Raw genomic sequence first — 24,123 nt, 5'->3', positions numbered from 1 at the left:
AACATATTTAAATCAGTTCATGTGAGTACAGTGGTTCAATATTAATATTATAAAGCGACGAGAATATTTTTGGTGCGCCAAAAAAACCAAAATAACGAATTATTTAGTGTTGGCCGATTTCAAAACACTGCTTCAGGAAGCTTCGGAGCATAATGAATCAGCATGTCGAATCCGCAGTTCGGAGCGCCAAAGTCACGTGATTTCAGCAGTTTGGCGGTTTGACACGCGATCCGAATCATGATTCGACACACTGATTCTTACCCGCTGATTCATGCCAATTACATAATAAATTCAAAGATGATCAATACAAAACATCAAATGCCAGAGCCCTTGGTCAAATGTCAGAGGAGGAGCCGAAGGGACTGCAGGGAACCAGCAGGTGGGGATGAGGAACTGGCTGTTTTTGGAAGAGGAAACGGTAGAGCGAGGCTGGGCGCGAACTCTGGAGACACAGGAGAATTCCAGCTGGACAGAATTAGCGGGGGCACAGGTGACTTTGTATCGAGTGAATTTTGTGCCATAATTAAACAAACAAATCCAGAATCCCCAAATTTGCTCGGTAAAAACTACACTGTTCTCAGTGGCGTGCGGTGGTGTTTTAAAATAATAAGGAAAGTGTGTATTATTATTATTATTATTAGACATTTTTTATGTATCAATGCTTAATGTTGTCACATTTTCCTGGTAAAATATACATTACATAAAAAAGGCTAAATACAATTATATTTTATTTTTACACTATGTAATATTCTCTTTACTAAAACCAATAAATAATTGTTTTTATGTATTTTTACATTTATTCCAAAATAATAACAAAATGCATGATGGCGGAAGCTGTACAACACACAAACATCAGAAATTCATTAATCTTAATTTATGATCCTTGCGGCTTTGAGGTTATGCAAGTTTTGGCAGGTTATTTTACATGCATTTAATGTACGTGAATGAATAAAGTGATGAATAGAAATTTGGCAGTTCAATGAAAATTTTGGAATAGCTACAAAAATGAAAATGGGCAAATCTGAGATCACATTAAATAAATAAATAAATAAATAAGCAAATAAATAAATAAATGAATAATGTTTGTGTGTTTGCGTGCGTGTGTGGGTATATACAGTGCCTATCGGCCGCTGGGCACTCCTTTTGTGCATGTTCTTTTATGGGAGAATGCTTATGCAATTTAGCTTATTGGGTTCATATTCTGGTCGCATCTGCTTGCTGGTATATATATATGTATATATGCATCAACAACTTTTTTTATTTAAAAAAAAAAAAAAAAATACTCCACCAGATGCCACTGGAAGTGGTGCAGGATTTGTGCTTGCTCTCTAGCGCTAAATTGATCCCCTAGCATAGCACCATCTGCTGTTTTGGAAGAGGAAGTCGCTCAACTGCATTTGTGAGAAAATCTGCCTGGACACATTTGTAAGAAAGTCGAGCCGAGAGATCTCATAAAAAGGATTGTAACAGACAGGTATGCCAAGAGATCTCACAATTGTAACAGACAGGTATGCATTTATATGCTATAGGTTTGGTGTTTGTTCACAGGTTATATGCATTTTGTAGGATGGTTTGTATTTATTTGTGAAATATTTATTTATATTTGTAAAACACAATACATTTGTTACTCCTCTGCGTTCTCACTCAAACTGGCCTTTGTATTTGCACATTGATTTCTGTTTGTTTGCGAGTCAAGTTTTCCCTTTGCAAAGCAGATTGAGTTTGTTTGCAAAATGCTGGATTTGTTTGTTTAATTATGGCACAAAATTCACTCCGTAACTTTGAACTTGGCGGAACCAGCGGGGACCCAGGAGACTTTGAGCTGGGTGGAACTAGTGGGGATGGGAGAAGAAGGGAAATTACCTCCTCCACCTCAAAATAATTCCCAGAGACCAGGCAAAATATCTTCAGCTGTGGGGGTATGGGCTGGGGCTTCCTTCCATGCCTTTGTACTTTACAGGATCAAGTCCTCTGTCTGTAGTGGGCTCTGGGATCATGCCCCTATACAGCAGGGTGATGGCTGACTGGGCTCTGGATGTGGAGTGGGGCTGGTGACATCTTCCTTGGCGAGGCAGATGGTGAATGGTGATTCGCAGTTCACCAGCACCCACTCCATGAGGGCTTGTGCGCTTGTTCAAACTAGGGTAAAAAAAAAAATGGGCTTAAGGAGAGATCGGGGAAGTTAGTTTGGCTTGCCAGATGGAGAAATCCATGGGTGTGATCCTCGAGGCACTGCTCCTTCTGTTGCAAACAAAGCATCTGGACTGCTGGTAAGTCCATTTTTACTCATTATGAGGGTCCAGTATTCTGTAACCGTTGGTGGCTGTAGAGAAGCACACAATGAAGGAGATCGAAACTAAAAAAGTCTTTATTATAATTCACAAAGGAAAACTAGGGGGAGATAAACTTGGATAACCACGTTAGGCATTCACACACACAAACAATACTGGACAAAGGAACTGATGCATTAACTAATAGAACAACAGTTGAACGAAATCAGTATTCAAATGAAACAAACTGGCACACACTAGAAAACTAGGTCTGGGAGCACATGGCAGAACAACACAATGAACAAAACAATCCTGACACTAGTAATTGCACATGTTTTTTTATTAGTTTTGATTTGATTAGTCAGTGGTCCACAATTTGTGCTAAAGAAAAGTGAGCAGTTTGTTGGAGACAAGCAGACTGTCTAATGTGTGAGGATATGTGATTTTTCTGTATACTCATTCTTTCAGGGATTTTTTTTTTTTCTGTTATACATTTTTGTGATTAAAAAATAAAAATTAAAAAGACTTGTTTCAAATTTATATTGCTGCTGCAGCCGTATCAATAAAATATAATAAAAAAGACACAACTGACACTCCAGAATGACAGTTATTGCACAAAAGAAACACATAAATGGTCTTTATTTATATTCATCTGATGTATTAACAACAGCACTGCTAATGTCTTATAAATTGGCTGTCTTCATTTAGATAACTGTTACTTAATTATAACAATTAGTTTGCACTTGCAAAAAAATTCCAAACTTCCTTGGCCTTACCCACTAAATTTGTATCTCCTGTATGACACATCACTCTTAAAATAGAACTCGCAATCTTTTTAGAAACAGATTCTAGTGTTCTATGAACTGATGTTTAGATGATTTCAGAACATTAAGTGTGAAACAGAAACTTACATTAAACTGTATTGTGAATCGACGACAGAAACTTATTTCATTTGTTCAGTTAAATGTATTTATCCAAACTCTCAAAAGCTTCCTGTTTTGTGTATTTTCTCCATTCATCTGGAATCTCACCCTGTCCCCCAAAGGTTTTATTGTAGTACTTTTCAAGATCTTTCTGGAATCTACACACAAACCACTTCCAGTAGGGCAGTTCAGAAAGGTCAGGGATGATGCTCCACTTTGCATAATCTCCTCCTGCTTTTCTATATTCTCTCCAGGGGACTTTATCATCTGATCCAACAGGATAAAAATATATATTGCTGTTTGCTACTGCTGATGTACAGATATGAGTAGACAAGTTAGATGTATTGCTATAATGAATGCCACTCAGTCCAATACTACGATGGAAAGGAACACTGTGATATCCATCATGGTTTTCTATGGTGTTGGTGCAGGTGGCACCACAGAATGGACACTTGACCCAACAGCACTGACTGAAGTGATCAATCAGAATCTCATCTGGTCTGTCCTTATAGTCCAAATTTACAGGAAAAGTCTTTGTGTTGAATCTACTGCTGATGTCAGACATTATAGCAACTAGCTCTTTCCTTATAACGTCTTCTAGGAGTTTGAAATCATCAACATCTTCAAGTTTCACTCCACTGAGGTCTTTTTCAGAGAAGATCAGCACATCTGAGAGCTGCTGTGTGAAATTCTTCAACCACAAACCAACATCTCCACCGGTCACTTGGACATGTTCAGTAGATTCAAGTGCTGCTTCCATGATTTTCTGCTGCAGGAGTTTAATGTTCTCCTTCATCTTGGGTAAAACACTGACACTGAACTTATCAGTGATGTACTGACTGACTGCATTTGTAATGAAACTCTTGAAGTGATCTCTGGGATAATTAATGTAGTCAGTGTAACTGACAAAATCCTCCTCTTCTGCCAGTGTCTTCAGGATGTGTTTCTCCAGATTTGATCTGTTTCCATTCAGTGATTCACAGTTTGTTCTCATTTCATCTGTCAGATCTCTGGCAGTCTTCTTGTAGACACTCTGCTCAATGGGCTCTTTCAGTTTCTGACAGATGATCTCACCAAAAATAGCAGCTGATGCCGCTCCATGACAGTATTTCTGGAAAATACTATAGTACTCATCTCTCTTCTTCTCCAAATAGAGAACAGGATCATTGGCTTCCTTAAACATTCTTTGTTGGTCAGTGATCATCTTAGAAATAATTTCCTGAATCTCCCTCTTTTCCCAAAACAAATAAAACTCCTTCCTAAGAGTTTCTCCATCGTTTGTTTTCTCCTTGAATTTTAATGCAAGTTCTTTGCTCTTTTCATATAGAGTATTTTCATGATGTGTCCTCTGAGCATCAATCTTTTTCTTTAGGTCTCGCTGCTGAAGAATCTCATTTAATTTCCTCTTTGTTTCTCTCACCATTGTTTCCTGAAGCTCTTTGATTTTGATTTCAAATGATGTTTTCCAGTGAATTAGTAAAGTAGCATCCTTGTCTTTTTCAAAGAATTCTGACATTGACTTTTTCACTTCTTCACTTGTGTCCTTCAGTTCCCCTTGAAGATCATTTTCCTCAACCTCATGAACTGCTTCATTTTCTATTTTGTTGTGTAGTTTGTTCTCAGTTTCCATCATGGCACTACGAAGTCTCCAGGACCACTTGCTGTATTCTCTCTCCAGTTTCCTGTATGCTGAAATCTCCCGAGAATTTCTGAAGCTGAAGATGAATTGTTCCTTCAGTAGAGCATCCCAGAGATCTTTAATACAATCTTTTAAGTCTATCAGCATTATTCCATGTGATTTTGAGGCATGAGAAATAATAGAATCCTTTAGTTCTTGAATATTCTCACAATAGTTTGGGTTTGGTGGAGCCATGGGTGGGCTGCCCTCCCAGAGCTGAGCAAAATACTTCACATTATTCTGAACATCAAATTTAATGACTTCACTGAAAAATTTCACATCGCAGTCTTCCTCTTCAGCAGTGAGTTTTGTCATCTCATCCAGTTTCTCCTGCAGTCGTCTCCTTCCGTCCATGTTTTTTTCTTCAGCTGTGAGATCTGAAACATTCTGATGCACAAACATGCAGCTGGGATTCAGTCTGACCTTCTTCATCCTCAAGAAGGCCTGAACAACAATTTGAAGAATGTCCTGCATCTCAGCTGGATTTTCTCCAAAGATGTTGATCAATGTCAGATTTGCAAGACCAACAACAAATGTGGCCAATTCATTGTCATGGTGTCTTGTTGATCTTCCAGCCAGTTCTAGAGCACGAAGACCCTCGGTATCAACAACCAGAATATAGTCAAAGTTCATCTGTGTTTTCATCTCGTCTGACACTTTGACCAGCTGCATGAAAGCTCCTCTGGTGCACCTGCCAGCACTGACAGCAAACTGGAGTCCAAACATGGCATTCAGCATGGTGGATTTCCCAGAGCTCTGAATCCCTAAAACTGACAACACAAAGACTCTCAGGTCTCCCAGTTTCTGGATGAGTTCATCTAGGACAGCAGAGATCCAGATCACAGGAACATGAGCAGCATCTCCATCCATCAGCTCCAGTGGAAATCCAGAGATCATCATTTCTGCTGCAAGACTCGGGAGGTAAGAGAAGTCAAACTGCAGGTCTTTCTTGTTCTTCTCAACACATTCACATGATTCATAGATCTGACCAATCTCCCTCATGATGTGCTCCAGACCAAATGCTGCTGCTTGAAGTTCCTCAGATATTCTCTCAAGTTCTGTTTGTTCATCTTTCAGTTGTTCAGATTTATCATGATTGTTTTTCAGTTTTAAAACTGCTGACCACTTCTCATCATATTTGTGATGTAGAGAAGAAATTTCCTTTGATGTATATTCATCCAGGAGGATTCCAAGCCATTTAAGAAAATACTTCTTGTTTGTAGACTGTGAGTTCATTTGTTTAAGAAAGAGCTTCATAAACTCACTGATGACAGATTCATACTGCAGTTCACGGATTTCCTTCATACGTGTTTTTTTTTCATTTACTTCGTTTTCTACACTTTCAGCTCGAGGTCGATGTAGGTCTTTGTTTTTCTGACACCATTGATGCCACAGATTCCCCTGACAGGGTAGAAATGATTCTTTGATTTCTGACAGATCTTTATTGCTCAGTAAACTCATCATCTGGTGTGCTGCTTCTTTTCCTTTTCTGCAATCATCATCATCTTCCTCATCTACTCTGATGTCTGAGTGTTTGGACACATGTTCAAGTTTGAAAGTGAAAGATGATCCAGAAGATAAGAGACAATACTTTATTGCTCTTCTGAGTTCTTCAGATACAGCTGACTGATTTCTGTCTTTCAAACCAATTTTATATTTTCCTTGCCGTGTCTCAATGAGAGCTGAAACTTCCTCAGTAAAAAGACAAATGAGTGGCTTTCTGTTCCTGTACAGGTTTTGGATTATTGTTGTGCTTTTGTCATTCCTGTCAAGTTGTGGTAGAAGAACAACATTGACTGAGGCCATTTCAGTGAGGATCTGCAGCTGTTTGTCATGGACTCCTGCATCACCATGTAGATTACAGAATGCAACACAGTCATTGAATTTATCTGTGGTTTTTCCAGATGGGCAGAACCAGGCGATCTCCACCACTCCATCCATCAGTACTCTGGTTTCGCTGCTGCCTGGGCAGTTCCTGTGGAAGAACGTGTCGTGTTTCTCATTGATCAGACTGTTCATCAGCTGAGACTTGGATGAGGACACAGAGCCAAACCTGACAAAAGACACCATTGGAGTTTGTGCCTTGTACACTGGCTGGATTTGACTGATGATCTCATTGTTGCTGTTTTTAATCTTCCAGCTCTTGTTGATTTGTCTAACTGTCCAGAGAGGAAACTTGATCTGTTGCGTGAATGGATCAGGAACAAGCAGAGGTACAGCATACTGACACTTTGACAATTTAGTCACAATCATCTGCTTCAGGAAAGCATCAGCACAATAAAACACAGCCATCTGAACATCCATCGGATGAAAAGGGTAAAATGTTTTGCTTCCATCAACAGACTCACACATTTCCATAAAAATATCAGCATCTATCAGCGTCTTTTCTTCATATGAACTATTGATGTTTGGTTGTGTATGCTCATTGTTCTCATTAACATCAATGTATCTTGCTCTGTAGTTCATCATCAGTAGTTTTTGTAGGAAAGTCTGAATCAGCTCCTCTTCAGCACAAGACTCATGGGACTGTAATGAATGTTTAGTTAACTGAAGAACATCTGCAGCTCTCAGTGTATTCTGTTGTCTGCCTTCAAGATGAAGTCTGTGAAGTAGATGCTGTACTTTTTGAGTCTTTTCCTGTAGGTGTTGATCTGAACTGACTCCTGCTGTTCCAATGGCCTCGGTTTTTCCCTGTTGAATAAATACACAACATTAAATTTATTTTAACATATTTAGTTTCAGATAGCTTAGTAGAACCATTATTTTCAGCAAAAGTGAATAAATATCAATGATTTCACATTATCAATGATTTAAAAGGTCTTAAAACGCATTCTGTAGTGATACTAATTTACACGCGTTTGTTCAACATTGATTGGCAGTCACTGAATTTAAGTACTCAAGACAGTTCTATTTCAACATTGACTGCGCTAGTTTGCAGATGGCTACTGAATAAAATGCAGAATTTAGTGCTGAAATATCACAAAAGTGGCACAACTGTTCATTGAATTCTCCCCCTAGTGTTAAATGTACAGTATATTCTTCAAATACATTAGTTGAGTCTATAAAAGTCATTTTTGAGTCATTTTTTAAATCAATTCATAGTCTCTGTCAAGAATAAACACCCATAAATAAGGGTGAATGCTAATATAAATGTATCAGGTTTTGAGTTAGTTAAATAACTAACTACACGTGCCAAACAGATTTCCTAACCTTATTGCCTTATTTGAATATCATTAATAAACAACTTTAAATTATCATTATCTGTGGTCCTCTATGTCTAACTGAGCATTTTTTGTAAATAAACTAGATAAAATGACTAGCCTCCTCAGAGATGGAAACATTACCAATCTTCTTCTTGGTAATCTTAATCTCCCCACTGATATATCCCCATTTATTATGCAGCCAATACCTAATATGCATACTTCACACACTCACCATGTGCTTTTCTCCAGTCTCTGATGTTGTGGTGTCCTCCATTGTTCCTTTATCATCTGTGGTTTCTTCTTTTTTTAAGAAAGAGGAAATAAATGATAATATATTTTAATAGATTTGAAAAATTATTAATAATTTAATTCTACTTGTGATGTGGTTGTGAGATGGTCAGAATTTTTACTTGGTTGGAAAATAAACCTTTTCCCAAGTAGGTTTAACCTATAAATACATGGATGATTTATGATTGCTATTCCATACATCAGTCAACCCTGCAAGTACATCTATCACAAATTGATTTCCAGATAATCTTAAAAAAATTAAGCATTTTAAAGACACAATAGAAAAAAAAAACTCTCAGGTTACACATGTAACCATGGTTTCCTGAGAAGGGAGAAGTCTCTGTCTAGAGGACACTTTAGGGAATGCCTCCAGCGTGACCAGTATCTGAAGCATGTGTTTAAACGCGTCAATGTCATTGGCCGACAACTGACGACGTCACTACTGGTGCAACTGTTAGTATAAAAGGGCACCTGTATTAGACGTCATCAACTTCTTTGTCTGAAGGAGACGTAGACAGACAGGCCCGATGCATGGTAGAGAGACACAGTGTCTCCCAAAGAAACTAAAGACCAAAGGTCTAGTAATGCCAGCCTCTATGCCAGACATTATCTTTAAGGGAATACTGGCAAAGAAAAACAATGGTTCCCTCGCCTGCCACTCATGACCTAAGGGAGCTGTCTACTTAAGTGTAGGGTTGGGAATCGTAAGAAATGTTCCAGTTCCGGTTCTGCCTAACGATTGCAGTTCCGATTGCGGTTCCATTAAAATGATTAAATAAACAATAAAAAATAGTAGTAAGGGGAAAAAATGCACAATACTCAACTCAAACAGTCCTTTTTGTGTTTATTATACTTGTAAAATGAGTTTAACAGATTGCAAATTCCTTAACACTTTACAGTAAGGTTCATTAGGTAACATTAGTTAACTACATTAACATGAACTAATAATGAACTGCATTTCTACAGCATTTATTAATCTTTGTTAATGTTAATTTCAACATTTATTAATACATTATTAAAATCAAGAGTATTTGTTAACATTAGTTAAAGCACTGTGAAGTAACATGAACATACTATGAACAGCTGTATTTTTAAACTAAGGTTAACAAAGATTAACAAATAGAGTAACAAATGTATTGCTCATGGTTAGTTCATGTTAGTTAATACATAAATTAATGTTAACAAATGAACCTTATTGTAAAGTGTTACCACAAATCCAACACAAATAAGATGCTTGAACACACATGTAAGATCCAGACAGGTGAAACAGAATATTTTTGTAAGCTGGATTCATAAAGACTTCACTTGTTTCTGAAAGAATGATTCAGTGATAGATACATTTTTAACAGTAATTTGTTGCCACCAAGTGGCGTAACAATGCAATCGATACAGTCATTATTTGAAGCACCCAGTTACTTTCAAAAGGTGACATTCTATTAACGTAGACATCAGCGTTTATTTCTGAAAAAAATTAACTTATGTATACTTCTGTGATAATTGGAATATTTGTTACACAGAAATGATACTGTGTGTTTGAAAAGATTGTTTGTGAAGCTGTTTATATCTAAACATGACAACTGCTCTCTCTAGATCAGCGGCAGTGCGAATGCAGATTTGAATGTTGTGATTTTATTTTTGTCAAAGGTTTAATATACACGAGCGAATCATCATTTAAGAATTAGATCATGTGGGTGATAAAATCAAGAACGCAATCTTTTAAAGATTAATCGTGCAGCTTTTGTGCATCTCTTTCTCTGCATTGATAGCTGACATTTATGAGTATCGCGATTTTCAGGGAATTCATTGATATAATATTCATGAGGTGAGACGCCTCTATTAAAGGATACGCTCCTCGCCAGAGTCCTGCACGGGCCCTGTTTGATAAACCCGCACCTGCCCCGCACCCGCAGTTATTAACAGCACACCCGACCCGATATCCGACAAAAACAATAATTTTAGCCCGCACCCGTTTGACGTAAAAACCGCAACCCGACCCGCACCCGCATTAAATCTCATCATGAGGTAGACAAAAATCATTTTCTCATGTAGCCTAACACAAGCAATAAAACCAACATTCTGTGTCACTGCATTTAATTAAACATTGTGTTAAACAACACAAGTAAATATAATAGAACAAAATGTTGTAGTTGGCCTATTTTTTATATTTGATCAGATTCACTCTGCATTTAAACGCGGTTGTCTCTTCTGAAACTGAGCATTGTTTACCTGTCCTCTGGTCCTCTTTGTAGCAGCGCAAAAAATATTTTAAAACTTTTATTCAAATTGTGAATAGCCTATATTAAATACACAAAGTGAGCAAAGCGCACTCGCTTTAATATAAATCACTACAGCCTTCAGTCAGGTGCCACACGATTGGCTACAATGCTTAGCGCTGCAAATCGTGCTGTAAGCCTTTAATGGTCTTCAGACAGAGCGTGAACACAAATAAGCACTGGACCATTTGAAAGCAGCTGTCAAATGCACCGAATTGAGTTGGACTAGTCTTGGCTATTGGACCCGCAGTCCACCCATGCCTACTGCACGTCCGACCCGCATCCGCATCCGCACCCGCACCCGACACGTAAATATTATTCCACCCGTTACATTAAATTTGGCGGGTCACCAGTCGGGTACCCGCCTGCGTACAGGACTCTGCTCCTCGCACTTCGCCCACCCATCACACCAGAACTGTTTTCGAAGCCGAAACTTAGGAATTTTGCATGGTTCCGGTACTTTTCAAAAAACAATGGATAAAAACCCGCCATTGGGGGGTAACGGGGAGGCATGAACCTTATATATATATATATATAGGGATCTGCTTTAAACCCTAAACACCATATGGGAGCATTTTGGCACAAGGCTAGCACTCCTGAATTAAGGGTGCTCAACCAGTGAGAAAGGGATGCAAAGCTCAGGCAAAACCACTTCTCACCAGAGCCCAGAGATGGGTTCTCTGGGGAGCTGATGACTCAGCAGAAAGACCCTCTGAGTGAAGGGGAGTCCAATGCTCATACAAGACTGTGGTCCAGGGACGATAGAAAAAATATAGAAACCCTAAGGGAAAGGTGAACTCGCCTACTACAGGAAACAGCTGCAAAGTGTTAGGCGTGTTATAGTCTCCGAAGTCTGCCTGAGCCGGAACAATGTGTGGAGAAGAGAAGACATCCCAGTAACGGGGGGATGCACAATAACACAATAACCACTGCAGTCTGGGAATCATCTCAAGCTGTCTTGTGGGAGCAGAGGACCTTCTTACAGAACCCCAAAGGGGAGGCCCAAGCTCAACCAAGCTATAGATCTCCAGAGCACATGAAGAAACTGCTTAGGGGCCTGTTTAGGGGTTTCTACTTCACTGCTAACACAAGGGAGCCACCTGATTAAAACCCACTCTAGGAGAGACAGCTATGATCTTGCGGATATGCTAAAGTTTGCATTCTAGGGAAGCTGCCAATTAAAAGAACATGAAATAACAGGGAAGGCAGTTTCTCTAGATAAATGAAGGAGGATTGGGGAGGCAGCTACAACTTCACTACCACAAGGGAGTCACCTGCTTATATAACCCCAAATCACAGGGAGGCAGCTGCGATCTTGAAACTTAGTTCTTAAGGTGGAGTGTCACATTTATCACAGTGGCCCACAGAGAGTGGACACACTTGATGTCACTGTCCAGACTGAGCTCAGGTAAGCAGAGGCCTCAGAAGAATGACTCTCTATAATGAGAGGAGGCCAGACTGTTGCTTGGCAGAGTGTTTCTTAATGATATTCACGTTCACACATACACAAAAAACGAATGCTGAAGTCATCAATTTCTTTTGTCATCTAATACAGGTGCCCTTTTATACTCACGGTTGCACCAGTAGTGACATCACAGACTGTTGCCGGCCAGTAACATTGTCGCATTTAAACACGTGCTTCAGACACTAGTCACGTTGGAGGCGTTCCCCAAAGTGTCCTCTAGAGGATGCAGTGTGAGTTCTCATTCGAAAGGGATGAAAGGGAATATAATATATAATGGTACATTTTGATGTTTCATTTGTCACTTATCAAAGTGATAATGCAAAAAGGATTGAACAGAATTCATTTCTTCTATGTGAAAATATTAGACATATTTGGCTGTCAAAAACACATTGAGCAACACATAAGAAAACATAATTCACAAGAAAATGTACATTGTTGACTTATTTAACACCTGTTATTGGTTTAATTGTACAATACCAGTCGTGGTATTCCACCCTCAATACCACGACTGAGGTGAGACCCTTGAGCAAGGCACCGAACCCCCAACTGCTCCCCCAGGCGCCGCAGCAAAAATGGCTGTGTTCACGGTGTGTGTGTTTGTTCACTGGTCACTGCTCTGTGTGTGCACTTGGATGGGATAAATACAGAACACGCTACATATTACGTCACTTCCTTTACGCTCCGCATCTACCAAGGTGGCCTGTTCAGCGACACTGTTGATGATTTTGCACATGAAGTCTCAACAGTTAAAAAGCAGATGGAGGCTATAAAACACATCTTGCCTTGGCGCAGGTCAGCTTCTATCTCCTGATCCCCGAAGCAGTAAGCCTGGACCAGCAGCCAGACCTCAACAACGGTCCACTCACAGGAAGGTGGTACCGCCAGCTCGTCAACAAGCTACTAATACTCCTTTTCCACCAGAATGGTTCATGTTCCGGAGCCAAAGCCTGTTCTCAGCCAGACAAACTGGAGCCTGTCGTGAACTGGCCACGTTTCCACAGACTTGAGGAACAAACGGTGATGTAATGTTACTATGTGTTGTTTACCTGCCTATAACCAGTCAAAAAAAAAACAAAAAAAACATTGCACATCCCAGTGCTTGTGCAGGCAATGTGGCACTTCTGTTTTGCTGGTGTGATTGTAGTGAACCGCTAGCTCACATTTATTTCCAGACACCCCCAAGCAGACAGCTACCACACGGTCAGCAAAAGAGCAATTTCCTCTTTCACTGTGTCAGGCATTGAACAATGGCAACAGATCCTGGATGGACACAAACATATTGCCTCCTCAAGTTTTGCTGCACCAGCTCCCCTCTACAGATCAGGTAGCCGTGACAAACCACAAGGAGGCCCAGCTTCCTCAACCGTTACCGGCCTCTTCCACAGTAGACACCCAGAACAAGGTAAGCACTTTAACACACCTTACACCATGAACACTAAGGGACACAAAGTCTCCCGGTGTGGTCACAATGCTGCCCCACCTTGGGAGCGTCGAACATAGTTCTTTTAGTGCTGCTGTTATGGAGTTTAGATGCGTGGTTAACACTCGCCAACCCTTCACGCTAGCTTCCCAGGAAAATTCGGCTCGGCTATGTGATTAAATTTGGTGGCGTTCTTTCTACTTCAGTACCTGGAGCACCTTCCCCGACTAGGACTTCAGGTCAACTGGGAGAAGAGCAAGTTCTCCTCTGTGCAGAGCATCTCTTTTCTCAGTGTAGAGTTTGACTTGGTCACAATGACAGAGGTTCTTTCAGAAGACCAATCTCGTTCAGTGCAGACATCTGGAACTTCCATGTCTTGTCCCTAGACAGAACGAGGAGGAATTCTGAGGGCTATCATCAGCGGTGATAGACACTATTACTAAAGCCATAGCCCCCTCAACAATGAAGCTGTATGCTTTGAAGTGACTCTTATTTGTCGCTTGGTGTTCTTCTCAAGGAGAAGACCCACAGAGATGTGGTATTAGGTCGGTACTGTCCTTCTTCCAAGAGGGTCTGGAGAGACACCTATCTGACTCCATCTTGAAGGCGTATGTGGCTGCAATAGCAGCCAATCAGAACACAGTGAATGGCAGATCAGTGGGGAAGCACAACCTAATTATTAGGTTCCCAAGAGGTGCACGGAGGCTGAATCCTCCAAAGACACACCTCGTCCCCTTTTGGGATCTCTCGGTGGTCTTACAGGCCTTACAGAAGGATCCATTTGAACCCTTAAAGTCAGCAGAGCTTAGTGCCTTCTCTATGAAGGCAGCCCTTCTGACTGTGCTCATTTCTGTTAAAAGGGTGGGAGACCTTCAAGCCCTCTCTGTTGATGACATTTGCCTAGAGTTTGGGCCGGCAGACTCTCACGTGGTCCTGAGAACCCAGCCCGGCTAAGTGCCTAAGGTTCCCACTACCCCTTTTGGTGATCAAGTGGTAACCTTGCAAGTGATCCCTCCTAATGAGGGAGACCCAGCCTTATCTAGAAGATCAGATCAGTTCTTTGTCTTGTTTGTGTGGAAGGGAAAAGCTGTCTCCAAACAAATAATGGGCCACTGGATTGTGGATTCTATTCTCACAGCTTACCAGGCGCAAGGCTAACCATGTCCCCTGGGAGTGAGAGCTCACTCCACTAGGGGTGTCAACAGGCTACTATTACCCCTTTTCCACCAGAATGGTACATGTTCTGGAGCCAAAGCCTGTTCTCGTCCAGACGAACTGGAGCCAGTTGCAAACATGTTCCCACAGATTTAAGGAACAAATTTTGACGTAACGCTACTATGTGTAGTTTACCTGCCTGGGACCACACCCTGGGCATTGGAAGGTTGCGAGTGGGTTGAATCTATTTGTCATTGGCATGCTTTGCTTGCCAGCATCTGCGGCATCACAGTTCAGGGAAAAGCTGTGGCATTTAGTATAGGGACCCCTAGTGACTGTTTGAAGAACCAACAAAATCAGCCAAATGTTTACTGTTGTGCTGTGTGCGTTAATAGCACTGTGTACAAACAAGACCAGGTTTAGAAAAGAAGTATACTAATGGCACAGCTGAATAAACCTATATTTTGTAAGGGAATTCTTCATTGTGTTTTTGACACAAGCTTTGGTGTTAAGTGTAACAACAGTGTAGCTATTCTATTGATAAATTCTGTATGATTCAAGCAGAGTTTAAATGAATCACACCTGGAATCTATAATATGTTAATGTGATTTCTTATAGGTTCAGTGAATAGGTAGTATAAAGATGATGCAGAAGTCTACTTTCACTTCTTGAAATGTACCTCAACATCAGGAGCGGGTTCCTGCTCAAATGATAACTGATAATGTAGAAAAATATTGGTAAATGATACATCAGTCAGTCTCAATTTTCATCGGTCAAGTGTTATATAAATATCAGTTTCTTTTTGAAATGTAAGAGTTTAAGATTTATTAAACAGGGCAAATTGGCATCAGAGCACAATTCCAAAAAAGTGCCGATGGGAGTGGAAAGTTAAGATCTGCTGAAGACGTGCAAATTAAAGGATTAGTCCACTTTCAAATAAACTTTTCCTGATAATTTACTCACCCCCATGTCATCCAAGATGTTCATGTCTTTCTTTCTTCAGTCGAAAAGAAATTAAGGTTTTTGATGAAAACATTCCAGGATTATTCTTATAGTGGACTTCAATGGCCTCCAAATGGTTGAAGGTCAAAATGACAGTTTCAGTGCAGCTTCAAAGGGCTTTAAACGATACCAGACGAGGAATAAGGGTCTTATCTAGCGAAACGATCTGTCATTTTCGAAAAAAAAAAATACAACTGTATATGTTTCATATAAACAAACGTTCGCCTTCTAAGTGCCTCCGCCAAAACCGCATTTCCGCATTCTCCAAAATGCTTACGCTGTATGTCCTACACCTTCCCTATACTACTTACGGAAAAAATTTAACTGGCGCTGCGTTCGTTCCGTAAGTTGAATAGGGAAGGCGTAGGGCATACAGCGTAAGCTTTTTGAAGAATACAGAAATGCGGTTTTGGCGGAGGCACTTAGAAGGCGAACATTTGTTTATATAAAGCATATATAGTTGTATTTTTTTCGAAAACGACCGATCGTTTTGCTAGATAAGACCCTTATTCCTCGTCTGGTATCGTTTAAAGCCCTTTGAAGCTGCACTGAAACTGTCATTTTGACCTTCAACCGTTTGGAGGCCATTGAAGTCCACTATAAGGAGAATAATCCTGGAATGTTTTCATCAAAAACCTTCATTTCTTTTCGACTGAAGAAAGAATTTTCATTCAGAAGTGAACTAATCCTTTAAAGGACACATATGCAGCCAGATCTTTTCCATAATGACCAACTCAATCTACCAAGAGCAGCGCAAATTAGCGTGTGGTTTAAGAAATGCTTTTATTTTTTTGGGCTGTTAAATAGTTTCGCAAATACCAGTAAATTGACTAGCGCAAACCTTAGTAAATCACCTTGCGTGATTCATTTAAATACTCTCCTCCCATAAATTTTGCATCTGAAAAGGAAACTCCTAATGCATATGCAATAAGATCAGTTAAGTAATGTAAATGTAGTTATGTAAAACAGGCATAGGAAATTGTTAAGGGTTGAGGGTTAAGGGTTGCCTGACTTGATTACTTTTTAGCCTAGTTTATTTATGAAAAGCAGGGACAAGTGTGTCAGAATATTTGAATCTATAAATGTATGGTTATTGAATATTGAATCAAAATGTTAGAATAGCATCAGGAGGAAATATCAGAAAATATATCAGAGGAAATATCAGAACATCAGAAAAAAGTCTTCTTACCACTTTGAAATGTACCGTCGTTCAAGTCTTCTGTCTGTCTTAATGCAGTTTTGTATATATCTCCAGTGTAGCACTGCTGTTGATTCTCATTAAATAGACAGTCAATCTTTTTCATCAGTTTTTTAATCTCAGATAACTTGTTCATCAGCTTGCTGCAGGTGTGATATCTTCCTCCACATTTCTCCAGTATCTCCAGAGCAGGGGTTTCCTTCAGATCATCTTTTATAGTGTCACGCTCTTCTTTCGTCTCATAGGTGAAGAGAATCATCACAAAACGAAGAACTCTGTCACCAAATACTTTCTGTAACCATTCAAGGCCCATCTTATCAGCATCTGTTAACTGGTCCAGTCGTACAACAAAGATGAAGGCACTGATTTCATTTTCATTCACTAGTTGACCAATGTGATCCACACAGTTTGGGTAAAGTTCATCCTCATGTAAGCCAGTCATGTTGATCAGTGAAACGTAATGGTTTGATATCTTTATCTTTAAAGGAACAATCCTGGATATTTCTACATTTTCAATATTCAGGTTTTCTTTCAGTAGAATGTTGTCTTGACCACAGTGGATTGCTGAAGTGTTTCCAGTTAATACAATAGTTAAATTGGGAAATATGTTATCTAAAATAAACAACAAAGAACTATTGTTAAAGACATCAATTTGCCATATCATAAGAAGAATAGTTATTCATCAGTTTGAAAAATCAGATATTGTTGTTTTCTTACCTATGCTGTTTACTGATGAATCAGAGTCACATAGTTCATGTGTTTCACTCATGTCTGCTTGACCAGCAGTATTCCCTTCTTCTCCAAGCTGTTCATTATCCTAAAGAAAAATTACTTATCATTATCTTATATGATCTTTTAATTTAGCCAATATACCTGTATAGAGTAGAGTGCTCTTTGCAGTCATTTGTCATTTGTTTCTGATACTGCATATCATGTTTATTTAGGGTGTGTTGTAGTGTTGTCAAAAGTACAGACTGCGATACCAAGTCGGTGCTAAAATTTAAAAATTATGAAGCTGTTGAGTGGATTCCTAAACACCACCGAATTGCCTTTGTGTTCACGTGCTTATCAGATATGTCTGTGATTGGCTACAATGATCAATGCACGGGAGCGTTTGAAAGTACATGGAAGTGTTTGAATTTGAAAGCGGGAACATTTAAAAGCAGGTGTCTATCAGCGGACCGGTCCATTGATGGACACCTGCTTTCAAACGCTCCCGTGTGTATCTATGTAAGCGCTTGGTGAAGAGCGTCATTGATGTCTATTTACAACATGTTTTTGAAGCGTTGATCATTGTAGCCAATCATATTTTTAAAATTTCAGTAATGACTTGGTATCACGGTTGATACTTTTAACAACACTAGTGTGTTGTCACTTGTAGTTTGGTTCTCTTGGTTCCTTTCATCTGGACCATAAAAGAAAATTATACATTTAGTCCTGGTTCGTTTCGCGTTCACGATGTCATTTTTAACACCGAACCTAAAGACACAAAACAACAGCTTTTATGATGTATATTTTGAGACAGAACTTACCAAACATCCAAAACAATGCTGTGTCCCAGGCTAAATGCACTCATTGTATGCGTGTACAAATTATGGTATTTTACCAGCTGAGAACTTGTGTCATGAAGAGTTTACAAAGTGTGTAAAACAGCAGCAGAAATTCCTTGGTCACACACAAAACTTTGATCCCTGCTGTGTTCATATTTCAGTTAAACTGCACCAGAGTTATTTTGAAGCGTATTAACACACTTGTAGTTTGGTTCTCTTGGTTCTTTTGGTCTGGACTGCACTAGAGTTTGCTTGGAAGTGGACCGAGACCCTTCTTTTCAGTGGCCTAGGTCCTCTTGTTTGGTGCGCACCAGGGTTCAGATGGCAGCGTTCACACTTATTCAAATGAACCACACTAACAGAGAAATCGCACCAGGCTTCATTTTAATCAAACCAAACCTGCCAAGTGTGAACACACCCTTAGATTCAGTAAGGTCATCTACCTCTTGATTTGACTTGTGTTGAGTTTGGTTGATGTCGTCTTTGGTGTTCTGTCCTTCTACAGCAGGAAAGCTGTCCATTTCTGGAGAAGTGTCCAGGGCAGCGTCTAGATTTGGATCTGTTATATCACTGGAGACTAGAGTAAATAATAAAACAGATCAGGAGCCAGTTGCTACAAAGCCCTTAAATGAAGAAAACCCAAAGTTATAAGGTTAAGGGTACACGAGAACACTGTATTGTGATGAATAGAATGAAATTATTTGAATGTGGGTATGTTTAGCATATATGCCCCCTGTGGGTGAGTGGGTGCTCCCTAATGAAATTAATGTGTACAGGTGATGCATGTGGAGCTGACTATTTAAGGAATGTTTGAGTACTGCTCAGGGACGTGCTGGGGGAGTTTTTGTGTGTGGGAGCTCTCACTTGTGGGGAACGTTAAACGGCTGCTCGGGACAATTAGTTTCTCCAGCGGTGAAGATAGTCAGTTAGTGGAGGGTACATATTTCAGATAGTTAGGGGTACAACTTCTGGCTAGGAGAGCTGCGAAGACATTAACTGACATGGGTCAGTTCATCATGACAGCGTGGTTAGAATTTCTTGAGGCGGAGTTGGAGCTGTTTTTGTTAAAATTTGGCGCTGTTATTAATAGCTAAGGTTTTTGTGCAGGATTGAGTGTGTAGATTTGGGGTTCCACGCAGTATTCACTCCGATCAAGGTTGCAACTTTGAATCGATGTTACTGTATTTACAGAGTTGTGTAGCTTGCTGCAGATTTATAAAACAAGTGTATATGTACAGTGTATACTGTATCAGTGTAGGCAGCGTCAGTGATTGTAATGGCTTCTATTTGCTTTTGACATCACACTCACATCCAGCGTAGGTAAATGTCAGCTGTTAAGCAACTGTGGGTGGGACCTATGGTGCGATGATGTTTAACTATTCGTCGATGTCTTGCTCTGGGGGCAGGCATATGCAAATATATTTGCCCGTATGACATCACAGATCCCGCAATAAAAAACGAGCCATTTTTTAAGCTTAATTAATTAAATGCTTTGTTTATAAAGAGGAGGGTGTTTTAAGCTCTAAAACTTGGAGGATGTTTTAATGGTTCAATGGCCTCTTTGATTTCTCATGTCATGACCCCTTTAGGGGTTTTCATGCAACGGGTTACTTATAATATTAGAGGACTTACATCTGTGAAATCTTCAGGTTACTATCTAGTCACCCACTGGAGATAATCAACCTGAAAGTGGAGGAAATTATACAAAAAAACTGCACTTTCTGACCACATTACAATAAGAGAAAGTCTTAAACCTGAAATGTTCTGCATGCACGCTGCAATTATACTAGGTACCCTCTAAAAAATTTTAGACTTAAACCCTTCCTGTCAAAAACTGAGAATAACTTTTGGATTAGGCTCTCAGTCTAGGGAACAAGAATGTGCAAATGTTTCTGTATGTCCATGTATTTCTAGACATCAGTTTTTGTTCCAAGGAGCATTAGGACCATATGGAGCCCCGCACATGACATGCAAGAAAAATAAATAAATCGTGCACACAATTTACTAATTCATTCCCTCGTTTTAATAAATCGTGCGCAGGACTTAATAATTCGTTCCCTCGATTTACTAAAATGTGCGCACAATTTACTAATTCATTCCCTCGTTTTAATAAATCATTCCTTCGATTTACTAAATCATGCGCACTATTTACTATTTCGTTCCCTCGATCTATAAATCATGCGCATGATTTATAAATCGAGAGAATGAAATAGTAAATTGTGTGCACGTTTTAGTAAATCGAGGGAACAAAATAGTAAATCGTGCGCACTACTAATAGCCTACTATTTTTTTCCTGCATGTCATGTTTGGGGCTCCATATTGAAGTTCCCTAAAAACATCTGTATAACTAAATTTTGTTGCATTCCATGACACAAAGATGGCCACCGTAGTTATAGCAAGAAAAATAAAAAGTTAACACTTTACAATTTGTTATCATTAGTGAATGTATGATCTAACATGAACTAATAATGATCAATGCACGACAAACGCACTCTTGTGCAGTACACAAGAGTAAATAATAACAAGAGTTTGTTGTTAATCACCAACAGAACAGCAGCTCCAGACAATCAAAACCCAGTGTACTTACATGAGCGGGATCAAAGCAGCCTCCATGTCTGTTTTCAGGCCTTCCCGCTTAGCTCTCTCCAGCGCTGGAAAGCTTTTCTAATATTAAAGGGTTAGTTCACTCAAAAATGAAAATTCTGTCATTTATTACTTACCCTCATGCCGTTCCACACCCGTAAGACATTCGTTAATCTTCGGAACACAAATTAAGATATTTTTGTTTAAATCCGATGGCTCCGTGTGGCCTACATAGGGAGCAATGACATTTCCTCTCTCAAGTTCCGTAAAGGTACTAAAAACATATTTAAATCAGTTCATGTGAGTACAGTGGTTCAATATTAATATTATAAAGCGACGACAATATTTTTGGTGCGCCAAAAACCCCCAAAATAACGACTTATTTAGTGATGGCCGATTTCAAAACACTGCTTCAGGAAGCATCGGAGCATAATGAATCAGCGTGTCGAATCATGATTCGGATCGCGTGTCAAACTGCCAACGGCTGAAATCACGTGACTTTGGTGCTCCGAACAGCAGATTCGATACACTGATTCATAACGCTCCGAAGCTTCCTGAAGCAGTGTTTTGAAATCGGCCATCACTAAATAACTCGTTATTTTGTTTTTTTTGGCCCTCCAAAAATATTCTCGTCGCTTTATAATATTAATATTGAGCCACTGTACTCACATGAACTGATTTAAATTTGTTTTTAGTACCTTTATGGATCTTGAGAGAGGAAATGTCATTGCTCCCTATGTAGGCCTCACGGAGCCATCGGATTTAAACAAAAATATCTTAATTTGCGTTCCGAAGATTACAGAAGGTCTTACAGGTGTGGAACGGCATGAGGGTAAGTAATAAATGACAGAATTTTCATTTTTGGGTGAACTAACCCTTTAACACAGGTCCTAAAGCGCTTGCCCAGTCATAAACCTTCATTGCAGTGATATTATTATGAGCTGTTTTGTATTGTGTCTCATCTCTCATTCTGCAGTTTCTTTTTTTATTTTCAAATCTCCCTCTTGCTCGTTCTGTCTCCTCGACTGTCATACGCCCCCTAATGCTGATTGGTTAGACATTTGTTGTTGGTATCGGCCCGACTAACTTCCAAACAGTGGATTTGAAACAATACTGAGTCCACCTTTGAAAGCAACAACACTACAGGATATTTTATTACCCCACTAAATTTTGCCCTGTTTCGTTCCTATTTCCTTAATGAACTTTGTTCATATTATCATAGGAATCACTTGAACTGCATGTCTGAGCTCTGTATCATGATTTTATGTATTTCAAAGACATTTAAAACTTAGTTAACCCATCCAGATAACATATCCAATTTATACTTCTTAATGTATAACATGCAAATAACTGTTATAGTGTACTGATGTGTTTTTATACTAAATACACTATAATGGATTAGAAAAATTTAAAAATATAGAATTGAATATTTAAAAAATAATTCATCTTTAATATTTAATTAAATGCATTTATCTTGAGATTGTTGCTTTGTATCTCACCTGTGTTGTCGGTGGAAGACATGTTGATGTTTTCTCATCAGATTTCAGTCTTCTGATCACCTTCTCTGATTCTGCGGATCTCTCCAATAATTTAACTAAGGAGGATTAAAGTGATTTTTATAGTGACAAAAGTGAGACTTCAGTTCCGTTTTCACAAGAAAACTGCATCCCAAAGAGATTGCGGTGTCCTATTTTCATGTTCTGTTAAACCAAGAGAAGTGTTTATTGCTGATTGTATTAAGATTGTACTAGATAACTGTTTAAACAAAATCTGAAACATTAAACACAAATTTGATCAACACAAATTGTTAATATTTGTTACCTAGAGGTCTGTCTAAATTCTGAATGCACTATTTAGGCATCACAACATTTCTGATTTCTTATACTAGCTACAAACATACAGAATCTGAATTGCAAATATTTAATATGATAAACAACCTTAAATACAAAGCCATTACATACATAATAAACTCATCAATTATGTTCATTTGTACTTCCATTTCAAATAACAAACCATAAAAAGGCTTATAAGAAATATGATACAACCTTTATGAAGATTTCTCCCATTGCTTAGTTCAAGAAAACAAAAAGACATCTGTGTGTAAAAGTCAGATCAGAATCATGTTTCTGTGATTAATGTTTAACTCAGGGTTAAAGTTCTTCTTCACAGGCATTATAGAATTATGGTGAGTATTGAGGTGTGGTTGTTGATCATTAAGCGGAATATTTTTCATTAGAGCTAAATTTAAGATTAAAATAAATATACAGAAGACTATTTTCCATCCTTTCTTCTTTTCTTTCTTTTTGTAGGTCAGCCATTCAGTATACCTATCAGATAATAAATATGGCATTAAAAATAATATTTTGGACCTGAACATTTGAAGTGTAATTATATTTATTATAGAGATTTCAATGATAAAATTAAGTGGCAAATGTGTCCAGTTGAAATAGTCACTGCTTAAGTATGAACATGTTAAAATATAGCCACTAAAAATGGAACACTGTAATGCATTGTTTTTATTCCATTTGTGCAATTGTGCACATGTTTTATGTATCAAAGATACAGTCATTATTATACTCAGGGTCATCACGAGCATGATGCGAGGTCATGGGTTTGCAGAGTATTGCATTTGCTAGGACACTTTTTTATTTGATCTTATAGGCCTACATGAACATTTTTATGGAGCCCCTAAAGGGACATGGTGGTGGAAAAAATTTGGGATGGAAGAAAAAATATTTTTCTTTTGCGTTCCACCGAGAAACTTTGCGTTCCTTTGCAAAACTTTTGCACTCTCTCGTAAATATATTTGCGTTCTCTCGCAGACTTTTGTGTTCTCTCGCAAATATTTTGCATTCCCTAGCAGAACTTTTGCGTTCTCTTGCCAATATATTTGCGTTCTCTTGCAAAACATTTGCTGAAATGACATGTCGAGAGCACATTATTGTAATGCACGAGAACATCCATGAATCTCCCATCCGTGGATTTCCTTCATTCTCACACAAAACTGGATGTGCTTTCTCCAATATACAGTAGGCCTACGGTGCTCTTATGAACTGACCTCCTCTCTCACTCAGATGTGTGCGCTCAAACTGTCCTGTGCACTCACGAATCTCTC

The 24,123-nt window shown here is 39.0% G+C and overlaps 1 protein-coding gene across 1 annotated transcript; it reads right to left on the bottom strand.

Moving 5' to 3' along the window:
* Positions 1–8,294: 8,294 nt before the first annotated feature.
* LOC127507744 (uncharacterized) lies at positions 8,295–23,161 on the bottom strand. Its single transcript, XM_051885037.1, has 6 exons — positions 23,054–23,161; positions 22,508–22,708; positions 18,869–19,002; positions 17,593–17,692; positions 16,867–17,487; positions 8,295–8,374 (listed from the first exon to the last, which is right to left on the bottom strand). Exons 2-6 carry the CDS (start codon positions 22,527–22,529, stop codon positions 8,295–8,297), a joined length of 957 nt encoding a protein of 318 aa, XP_051740997.1. The 5' UTR covers positions 22,530–22,708; positions 23,054–23,161.
* Between the last annotated feature and the right edge of the window lie 962 nt (positions 23,162–24,123).

The sequence above is a fragment of the Ctenopharyngodon idella genome, chromosome 24 (genome assembly GCF_019924925.1).
Source record: "Ctenopharyngodon idella isolate HZGC_01 chromosome 24, HZGC01, whole genome shotgun sequence".
Lineage (NCBI taxonomy): Eukaryota > Metazoa > Chordata > Actinopteri > Cypriniformes > Xenocyprididae > Ctenopharyngodon > Ctenopharyngodon idella.
The sequence above is the reverse complement of the archived record's forward strand: the minus strand, read 5'-3'. Positions and strand labels throughout refer to the sequence as shown.

Coding starts and splice junctions, on each gene's coding strand:
- LOC127507744 (XM_051885037.1), bottom strand. CDS start 22,529: ATGTCTTCCACCGACAACACAG. Junction 17,693..18,868: donor AACACAAGTCAAATCAAGAG/GTAGATGACCTT, acceptor ATTTTTCTTTAG/GATAATGAACAGCTTGGAGA. Junction 8,375..16,866: donor CGACGGTACATTTCAAAGTG/GTAAGAAGACTT, acceptor TCTTAAAAAAAG/AAGAAACCACAGATGATAAA.